At 44.2% G+C, this 10,813-nt stretch overlaps 2 protein-coding genes across 2 annotated transcripts in view; both read left to right on the top strand.

Moving 5' to 3' along the window:
* LOC138961263 (probable basic-leucine zipper transcription factor Q) overlaps positions 1–4,678 on the top strand; it is a 13,273-nt gene extending 8,595 nt beyond the window's left edge. Inside the window, exons 5-6 of the mRNA XM_070332865.1 lie at positions 1–478; positions 4,664–4,678. The exon at positions 1–478 is cut by the window's left edge and continues 509 nt beyond it. Of these exons, the coding sequence (XP_070188966.1) occupies positions 1–478; positions 4,664–4,678 (493 nt within the window). The remainder of the gene's footprint in view (positions 479–4,663) is intronic.
* Positions 4,679–4,713: 35 nt separating this feature from the next.
* LOC138962827 (ficolin-1-A-like) lies at positions 4,714–10,118 on the top strand. The gene is made up of 5 exons (XM_070334786.1): positions 4,714–4,972; positions 5,565–5,689; positions 7,240–7,336; positions 8,238–8,405; positions 8,782–10,118. Exons 1-5 carry the CDS (start codon positions 4,729–4,731, stop codon positions 9,033–9,035), a joined length of 888 nt encoding a protein of 295 aa, XP_070190887.1. The 5' UTR covers positions 4,714–4,728; the 3' UTR covers positions 9,036–10,118.
* The last annotated feature ends 695 nt before the right edge of the window (positions 10,119–10,813 follow it).

Raw genomic sequence — 10,813 nt, 5'->3', positions numbered from 1 at the left:
GGTGCAAGGGAACAAGGACCAGGCGAACCTTCTTCAACGCCAGACAATGCAGATCTCGCAACAGAATGGAACCATGGGAGAAATGAAAGCAGAACTTGTTGAGGTGATGCAAGCAAACAAGGACCAGGCGAATCTTCTTCAACACCAGACAATGCAGATCTCGCAACAGAATGGAACCATGGGAGAAATGAAAGCAGAACTTGTTGAGGTGATGCAAGCAAACAAGGACCAGGCGATGCAGATCTCGCAACAGAATGGAACCATAGAAGATATGGTGCAAGTGAACAAGGACCAGGCGATGCAGATCTCGCAACTGAATGGAACCATACAAGATATGGTGCAAGTGAACAAGGACCAGGCGAACCTTCTTCAACACCAGACGATGCAGATCTCGCAACAGAATGGAACCATACAAGAACACACCGGTGACACTGTGACGGTTCCCCTACGCTTTGTGTCCGGTGCCCTGACCCTTTGTGTTCGGTTCCCACTCGGTTCCCACACGCCAAAATTCGCGGACAAAACATCCATTTATGGTAGTATTAGGCAATGTTGCTCTCTGAGAATGGTCTTGTTAGATCTGTGAGTGTTTACACTACATGCCTAGGTGCTGTTGGATTGAAGGTTTTTGATATTTTAGCCGTTATTAGGTAGAATGCCTTCCACTTTACTGCAAAACTGCATAATTCGTAGCATCGGCAAGAAATATCCTACCAAAAAATGCCTGCTTGGAACTGTCGTTGGTCCAGCAAAAAGTTCAACATGTCTGTAGCAGACAGCCCAAGTTTCAAGATTGTAGGGCCATCCAAACAGCCGTAATAATAAAAACAACAAAAGTAGTCAGTGAAATTGGCTGTGTTCGGTCCCCACACACTTTTGTGACGTAGGCGTGACGGTTCCCATAATTCATTGTGTCGGTCCCCACTTTCTGTGTCGGACCCCACTTTCGACCTAATTCTCTGTGACGGACCCCACAACCAGCCTATTTTGTGTCGGTCCCCACACCTTCTTGGATTTATGACTTGCCGGTTACTTGTATCATTGTATTCATTGAATCTAATTGTCTCGGAGTTATTTTTCAGCAAAAACCGGCAAGGCAGCACCTTTTGTGATACCAAGTAAGTCAGATGACATCAGTATGTGTGTGTGTGTGTGTGTGAGAGAGAGAGAGAGAGAGAGAGAGAGAGAGAGAGAGAGAGAGAGAGAGAGAGAGAGAGAGAGAGAGAGAGACTAACTTTATTAGTTTATGCCACAAATAATATATAACATTATTTATCTCTGGGACGGTTCCCAGTATACCAGCAAATTATGTGTTGATCCACCCACACCTTCTTGAACTGGCCTTCCCAATATCTACTCTTAGTCTTAAGGCCTTGGAGATATGCAATTTGGCACATTTTTAAAATAAAAGATCCACCTGTCGTATGTGAGATTCAGTTTTCAGAGCAAAATGCTGCCCAGGGACTTCTAGTGGTGATTGGAAAAAAAAAAGAGTACTTGCCTGTGTCAAGTATGTGTCTTTATCCACGCTTGTTGTAAGAGGCAACTTTTCCCAGCTCCTTGTGTTCATGACTGCTTTCTCTTAAAATTAATTACTTTATGACAGTCAGAATACAATGGAACAAGGCTACATAAACCCTGACAGCCTACGACAACGGCCCGACTAAGGCTCAACACCGCGCCAATAAATTCAGCATTGGGCCAATGTTGGGCCATGATTGCTCCGTTTTCGTAGGCTATCAGGGTCAAAGATACATATTGGTAAACTAGTAAAATACATGTTCAGCATCATCAGCAATACCACAAAAGGATTAAAACAAGAAATTCCTCCGATAGGAACTACACCCCCGTCAAAGGGAAATAACCTTCTCAGTTGGTGGCAGTGAGAATGGTTATTTCCCTTTGACCAACGGGGGTGTCCGTCTATACCAGGCCTTGTATAATTTTAATCCACCAATAACTCCCTAACCGTGTGTTTGACTGGTCCCAATTTTTGTAAGGACCGTCTCAGGAATGTATAGAACCTGTTCACCAAGTTTGGTGACGATCGGTCCGTTCATTCTTGAGATCTACTTGCGAACACAAACACATCGAGTGAAACCTATACACACCCATAGGGGGTGTAAAAATCCTATTAGCTGTATGTCAGCGGCACAATGCAACCAGAACCAGCGTTTATGTGGAGTGATCGGGTGCTGGTCACTACCGCGAGCGTCACTACCGCGAGTACCACTACCGCGTCTCACACTAAAGTTGTGTTTCCGTACCCGCGATAGCGTTTTTCCAGCGGTGCGACGAAAATCAAGCACATAGAAAATGACCAGGAGTGTTTCCACACGCGCGACGCGTTAGCGGCGCGACAAGCGGCAAGCGACGCGATTTTTTTGAAAGGGTCCTGGAGCGATTTTTTCGCGTTGTCGCGCGGCAACGCGGGAGTTTACAGATTTTACCGCATGTTTAAAACGCAAGTACGGAAACACGTCACGCGTTTGCGCGCGTTTTCTTTTGTCGCTGCCGCTGTCGCGGGTACGGAAACAGAACTTACCGCGAGTACGACACTACCGCGAGTACGACACTACCGCGAGTATAACACTACCGCGTGTCACACTACCGCGAGTATAACATTACCGCGTGTCATTTTATGACTTCCATGGCTGAAGGCAAAGGTTGAAATGTTTCCTTGAAATATAAAACAACAAGAAGGGCAAAGCCCATACGACTCACATGCTTTACACATTTTTCCTACCAAAATACATGTGACCTTGACCCAAGGTCAAGGTCATCCAAGGTCATGCAACACAAAGCTGTTAATTCAAGACATAGGAAGTACAATGGTGCTTATTGGCTCTTTCTACCATGAGATATGGTCACTTTTAGTGGTTCACTACCTTATTTTGGTCACATTTCATAAGGGTCAAAGTGACCTTGACCTTGATCATATGTGACCGAATGTGTCTCATGATGAAAGCATAACATGTGCCCCACATAATTTTTAAGTTTGAAACAGTTATCTTCCATAGTTCAGGGTCAAGGTCACTTCAAAATATGTATACAATCCAACTTTGAAGAGCTCCTGTGACCTTGACCTTGAAGCAAGGTAAACCAAACTGGTATCAAAAGATGGGGCTTACTTTGCCCTATATATCATATATAGGTGAGGTATTGAATCTCAAAAACTTCAGAGAAAATGGGAAAAATATGAAAAATAGCTGTTTTTTAGGCAACATTTATGGCCCCTGCGACCTTGACCTTAAAGCAAGGTCAAGATGCTATGTATGTTTTTTGGGGCCTTGTCATCATACACCATCTTGCCAAATTTGGTACTGATAGACTGAATAGTGTCCAAGAAATATCCAACGTTAAAGTTTTCCGGACGGACGGACGGACGTCCGGACGTCCGGACGGACGGACGGACGGACGGACGACTCGGGTGAGTACATAGACTCACTTTTGCTTCGCATGTGAGTCAAAAAGGCCTGGTCTGTTCTCTGAACACTAATTCAATGTTTGTCATGCTAACCAAGAACTCAAAACGATCAGAACACACTATCAGAATACATATAGAATGGGTTGCTTCCAATCAAAGCCGTTAGAACACAAACTCACAAGAAGTAAGTTTGCATGCGTTCTCTCTACGGTTATGGTACTCGCGGTTGTGGTACGCGCGGTAGTGTGACACGCGGCAGTGTTATACTCGCGGTAGTGTCGTACTCGTGGTAGTGTGACACGCGGTAGTGTTACACGCGGTAGTGTCGTACTCGCCGTAGTGTGACACGCGGTAGTGACGCTCGCGGTAGTGTCGCATAACCGGAGTGATCTGGAAAGGTGTCAATCTCTCTCTCTCTCTCTCACTCTCTCTCTCTCTCTCTCTCTCTCTCTCTCTCTCTCTCACACATACACACACACACACACACACACACACACACACACACACACACATACTGATGTCATCTGACTTACTTGGTATCACAAAAGGTGCTGCCTTGCCGGTTTTTGCTGAAAAATAACTCCGAGACAATTAGATTCAATGAATACAATGATACAAGTAACCGGCAAGTCATAAATCCAAGAAGGTGTGGGGACCGACACAAAATAGGCTGGTTGTGGGGTCCGTCACAGAGAATTAGGTCGAAAGTGGGGTCCGACACAGAAAGTGGGGACCGACACAATGAATTATGGGAACCGTCACGCCTACGTCACAAAAGTGTGTGGGGACCGAACACAGCCAATTTCACTGACTACTTTTGTTGTTTTTATTATTACGGCTGTTTGGATGGCCCTACAATCTTGAAACTTGGGCTGTCTGCTACAGACATGTTGAACTTTTTGCTGGACCAACGACAGTTCCAAGCAGGCATTTTTTGGTAGGATATTTCTTGCCGATGCTACGAATTATGCAGTTTTGCAGTAAAGTGGAAGGCATTCTACCTAATAACGGCTAAAATATCAAAAACCTTCAATCCAACAGCACCTAGGCATGTAGTGTAAACACTCACAGATCTAACAAGACCATTCTCAGAGAGCAACATTGCCTAATACTACCATAAATGGATGTTTTGTCCGCGAATTTTGGCGTGTGGGAACCGAGTGGGAACCGAACACAAAGGGTCAGGGCACCGGACACAAAGCGTAGGGGAACCGTCACAGTGTCACCGGTGTGAAGATATGGTGCAAGTGAACAAGGACCAGGCGATGCAGATCTTGCAACTGAATGGAACCATACAAGATATGGTGCAAGTGAACAAGGACCAGGCGAACCTTCTTCAACACCAGACAATGCAGATCTCGCAACAGAATGGAACCATGGGAGAAATGAAAGCAGAACTTGTTGAGGTGATGCAAGCAAACAAGGACCAGGCGAATCTTCTTCAACACCAGAATGGAATCATAGGAGAGATGAAAGCTGACCTTCTCAATCTGACCACACAGTTATCTACACTGACTAAGACTGTGAAGGTCTCATTGACAAGAAGTGAGTGCACAATACGAAAGAGATTTAACACGAAGTAAGATACCATTATTGATTTAAAAGATTTGATGTTCTACTAGAATTGTTGTCTTTTTGGCTTTCTTTTGCCTCCTGAATTTTGTTTAAAGATTAAATGAGAGGGCCTTGTCCATTTTTTTCACAACGCTATTTGGCACGGCCTCGTTGCTCAGGCAGATACAAAGATTTGGATTGAATTAGTTTCAAAATTACCATCGATTTAATTGGTTAATATGTTTGTCTGCTTGTCGGCGGGGAACCTGGCTGCGTGGTTTCCCAGTACAAAAGGTGAATCTGGCACTTCTTCTTCTTCTTCTTCTTCTTCTTCTTCTTCTTCTTCTTCTTCTTCTTCTTCTTCTTCTTCTTCTTCTTCTTCTTCTTCTTCTTCTTCTTCTTCTTTTTGTCCTTTTCTGCGGTCGGTGGATACGATCCCCTCGGTTCGTTGAATGGTTATATTATTGTCATTGAACAGTGACATTTTTTTCTGCGTTCAGGAGATCCCGCGTACGTTTGTTTCGTGGAATGGTTACACTATCGTCACTGAACAGGGGTATTTTTTGTCTAATGTAATTTTCAGGAAATGCTGCAAACTGTATGGACTGGTTGAAAGTCGATCCACGGAGCGGAATCCGCATAGTCTACATCTCAGGAAAAGCAACCCCCGTCTACTGTGATCAGACCACGGACCACGGAGGATGGATTGTATGTGTGTGTGTGTCTGTGTGTGTGTGTGTGTGTGTGTGTGTGTGTGTGTGTGTGTGTGTGTGTGTGTGTGTGTGTGTGAGAAAGTATGTGTGTGTGTGTGTGTGTGTGTGTGTGTGAGTGTGTGTGTGTGAGAGAGTATGTGAGTGTGTGTGTATGTGTGTGTGTTGTGTGTGTGTGTGTTGTGTATGTGTTTGTGTTGTGTGTGTATGGGTGTGGGTGTGTGCGTATGTGGGTGCGGGTGTGTGTGTGTGTGGTTGTGTGTGTGTGTGTGTATGTGTGTGTGTGTGTGTGTGTGTGCGTGTGTCTGTGTGTGTTTATGTGTCTGTGTGTGTGTGTGTGTGTGTTTGTGTGTGTATGGGTGTGGGTGTGTATGTGTGTGTGGGTGTGTATGTGTGTGTGTGTGCGTGCGTGTGCGTGTGTGTGTGTGTGTGTGTGTGTGTGTGTGTATGTGTGTGTGTGTGTCTGCGTGTGTGTATGTGTGTCTGTGTGTGTCTATGTGTGTGTGTGTGTGTGTGTGTGTGTGTGTGTGTGGCGGTTAGGGTGGGGATTGGGGGTTGCGTTGATGGTTGTGTGTGAGGTGAGTGGGTATGTGAACATGGACAGCATATTCACGCCAGTGGTTAAATGCAAATGAACCTTTGGCAGTACTTGTATCAATCATTTGTCTAGAGACAAACGAAGTCTTCAATTTGTAAACGTAAGTGAAAAATCCTATGACTGTTTTTCAAACTTTTGTTTCCGGAACATTGCATTTGGATAAGGATAAGATTGTATATAAACTTGGACAAACAATTATTGCAACAATTTTTGCACGCTAAGAAAAGCATTACAAGGCAATTTATCGTAGTTGAACGTTATATGACCGAAAAGGTAATTATGTCAGCTGTACACACCATTTGTCCGATTGGTGGTACTTTGTATAGGCATCCCGTGACAGCCTGTCAAAAAAGGTCACCCCCAAAAATCGACCTGACAAAAACCATAGCCCCGTATTTTAAAATCTGCAAACAATCAGAATATGTACAAATCAAACACTTGTGACAACCATTGTAAAGGCCATTCATATTCCTGTTCAGAACATTTTGTTTTATGCACCTGACTTCTCTAGTCTTTATGTTGCCTTGACTTCTGAATTGAATTGACTTCCCGCTCGTTTGTAAATTTTGCCTGTTAGGATCTTTTGTCGATTTCTTATTTGGTCGCTTCCGTTATCACGTCGATTTTGAGGGTACCCTTACTTGAGCGGCTGTCACGTGATCCATGTAAAAGATTTGTTTAAACAGAAGGGCGTGCCAGATGGTATATCAAGTCAGAATGAAATGACGCGGAAATTAATTTACGAATCAATTGGGGTGCCACATTTGTCGCAATATTGTTTTTGCTAAGTGTATATAAATATGCTTGCACACAAGGGTTCAATGGGGGTCAAACAGAAACAGTTCATGGGATACTCCCACAAGAACTCGCAAACCCATGCACACACACACCCATGCACACACACCCATGCACGCAAGCGTCAACTCACTAATACCGCTCTTTGTTTGCAGGTCTTTCAGAGAAGACAGGACGCCTCAGTGGACTTCTACCGGGATTGGGCGGAATATCGCAATGGGTTTGGTGACCTGGAGGGCAACTTCTGGCTAGGTTCGTTATAAAATTATACAAATGAATAACTTTTTTTAAACATGTAAAAAAAAAAGTATGTTCTACAAAACCATACGTGTTTGATTCACTGTTTCTGTTTTGGCTTGGTACGTGTCAAAGTAAACTCGTGCCAAAACGTTGAGAATCCTTATATAAAATCCCAAATGCTTGAATTACTTTATTTATCTGTAAAGTAATCAGGCATTGTTCGAGAACTTGTCAACACTTACGCTTTCGGGAGAGAAAATGCACTGACAGTCGTAGCTAAAGTTCTTGTTTCAAAGACATCGTCATTGTCACACGCGTTGTCCGCTAGCTCACAGGTTTCCTTGGTGAAGCTGTCAACTGATTTTTTTTAACTGTATACAAAATACAAAATAAACACGTCTGATCTCATAGTGATGGGAAAACGATTGCAGGTGAAACAAATACACCACGTGACTCAGAAAGGATGACGCCAAAAACATCGTTCACTGTTTGACGTGTTTATAGTGTTTTGATTTTTAGGGCCGTGATGTTCTTTTTGTCGGACTGTGTTCAGCGGTGCTCGTTTTTATTCGTTTCCTTGTTAAAAAGAAAAAAAAGGTTTTGATGACTTCAAGAGAACGAACATCGCCTGTAAACCCATCGACCACCGATGAACGAAAGCAAAGGGAACGAACTGCAGGGAGAACTTTAAGCAGAGCTAGAGAAAAAAGCTTTCACCTGCAACTACAAGTCCTATTTGAAGACTGATGGCACCGATATTTATGTCAGCTTGTGTGGACAATAAATCCCTCGTGAACTCAGCATGCCTTCACACCAAGAGATATGGGTCATCCCAAAACTAAGCGTTAGCAAACGATGACGTGACGAATCATCGTGACATATCTTTAAATGTATCCTTTACTATGATGCGCAGGGCTAGACGCGCTTCACAACCTGACCACCTCACGGCGCTACCAGCTGCGGGTCGACCTCCAGTTGTGGAATGAGACTCCAGGCTATGCGACATATAGCGGATTCTACGTAGAGGATAGTGACAACAACTTTCGTTTGCACTTTGACAACTTCACGGGAGGAAATGCTGGTATGTGTCCTAAAAAGGGGCTATACACGTTTCGCAGAACATTTGAGAAGATAATTTAAGGGAATAGTGTGTGTGTGTGTGTGTGTGTGTGTGTGTATGTGTGTGTGTGTCTGTGTGCGTGTGTGTGGCTGTGTGTGTGTGGCTGTGTGTGTGTGTGCGTGTGTGTGTGTGTGTGTGTGTGTGTGTGTGTGTGTGTATGTCTGTGTATGTGTGTGCGTGCGTGTGTGTGTGTGTGTGTGTGTGTGTGTGTGAGTGTGTGTGTGTGTGAGTGTGTGTGTGCGTGTGTGTATTTACGTATTTACACACACAAACACACACACGCATACAAACACACACACACACACACACTGACCACCCTATGACTGTCCATCCCCAGGTGACAGCCTGTCCTATCACCGTGGTGCACAGTTCACCACCAAGGACAGGGACCACGACACGCGCAGCAGAGAGAACTGTGCCCAGCGTTTCCACGGCGCCTGGTGGTACACGAACTGCCACTACTCCAACCTGAACGGTGACTACAAGACCAGCAGAAGGGATTCTAACCAAGACGGGATGAGCTGGAGAACCTTTGAAGGCTATGTTTTCTACTCCATGAAGTTCACCGAGATGAAGATCAGGCCCACCTAGAGCAACACTGTGAGCCATCAACTTTTACAGACAATTGGTCACAAATGGAAAGATGCTGTTGTGATTGTTTCATTCTTTAACAATGGATTTGGGTGCCTTTTGCCTTTCTTTTATCTTTATCTCACTTGTTTCTAACCAGACTAATACCCACCCACCCCTCTCTCCCCAATTGTGAAACCTTAAACATAATAAATGTATTTTCGATGGAACCTAAATTGTAATTCAATCAAGTTTGTGTTTTAATGAAACAGATCCTGTGATTGGTCAGAATGCCACAACTCATTAAAAATTACCGGTGACTAATTCTATTGTCGATAGTCACTCGCTAAAAAATCCATTAAGGGGGTGTGCGGGGGTATTTCTGAGCTTTTGGGCAGATTTGGGCATTTAGTCATTTTGACTGTTTGGAAAACTGTGGTCATTTTTCTTTCAATTTCTGCCGTTGATGTTGCATATACATGTTTTTTTTGTGTAATAAAAATAAATTCAACAAACCAACCCTCGCCTGATTGCGTTCATTTGTCCTGAACTTGCCTTATTATTGCCGATTTTCAACACCTTGATCAGCAAATTTGAGCAGACGACAGGGCGAACACTGCATGACGTTGCATGCTACATAGCCTCCCCTGTTTGCATGTGACCGTTGTTTCGTTATTTTCCGGACTACTTCGGCTCTAAACGGAACATTGTCAATGTAGTTCAATCTACGCCAACTTCCTTATACGGAGAGTATGACGTACGATGCGATCTTGATTCGTTCAACCGGGGTCACGTGGTACAACAATGGCGCTTGTTTACAAGCAGTGAAAGTACACGCTCCTGTGCAAAAATGGTTCGCACCAAGCCATCAACAACCAGAGGAGCCCCAAAATCTACGAAAAAGAGGACAGATCAAGTGAAGAATCAATGGAAGGCGAAGAAATCAGCGCAATCAGCTTCTGTGCTGACTGACGTGACAGAATTTGTGCCGGTTTTGGGGTCGTCTGCTAGTGCTACATTTTCCGCGTCGATTCCTTCGACTGAAAACATTCTCGGCACGAAGACAAGAAGTGAGTTCAAAAAAGAATCGTATGAGAGGTTTGTTTCCGGTGGAGTTGACACTAAGTCATCTGCTACTACTGAAACCCTGGTAAAAACCCAGAGGGGTGTTGTAGACTTTGCCGAAGTAGACAGTATGGTTGCAAGTTTGTGCTGTCCACAGTGCAAAAACAAACTTGACCAAGTGCTTGTCTCTTTGAGCGAGTTTTCGCGAGGAACAGGGTTGAGCTACGGTAGGGTCACTGCGCATGTCTGGGTTTTTTCTTCGCGGAAACGCTGTTGGGTTGTGTCCAGTCGCGTCCCTTGCAACAAGATGGCGACAAGCGCGTTACGGATTTACTGTTGTGGAGAGTTGATGGACGACGATGATGAACAAGCAGTACTGTTTTATTGTTGATGTGAATGTAATGCCAAAACATCGAACTATCGATTCGAACGTCAATGAAGAAGTGAGCGTGAAAATCGAGCGCAAAACAGCCGGGTAAAAGTTCAGGGCGCTAAAGTACATTTGAGCCGAAATCGCACCCAAACTCCTCGAAGAGCCTGTGTATGAACAGTATCTGGCGACAAAATTTAAATCCAAGACTTCTTCTTCTTCTTCTTCAGCGTTCGACGATAAATCCAAGACAAAAGTGTTCGACATGAACAGACAGGCAGTGTATTCCTCGCTTGCTTGTGGACTGGGAGCCACCACATTCAGAAATTTCTGTAAAAACATGGATTTAGCATATGTTCGAGAA

The sequence above is a fragment of the Littorina saxatilis genome, linkage group LG3 (assembly GCF_037325665.1).
Source record: "Littorina saxatilis isolate snail1 linkage group LG3, US_GU_Lsax_2.0, whole genome shotgun sequence".
NCBI classification, from domain to species: Eukaryota; Metazoa; Mollusca; class Gastropoda; order Littorinimorpha; family Littorinidae; genus Littorina; species Littorina saxatilis.
Note: the sequence above shows the minus strand (reverse complement) of the source record. Positions and strands in the feature narration are given on the sequence as shown.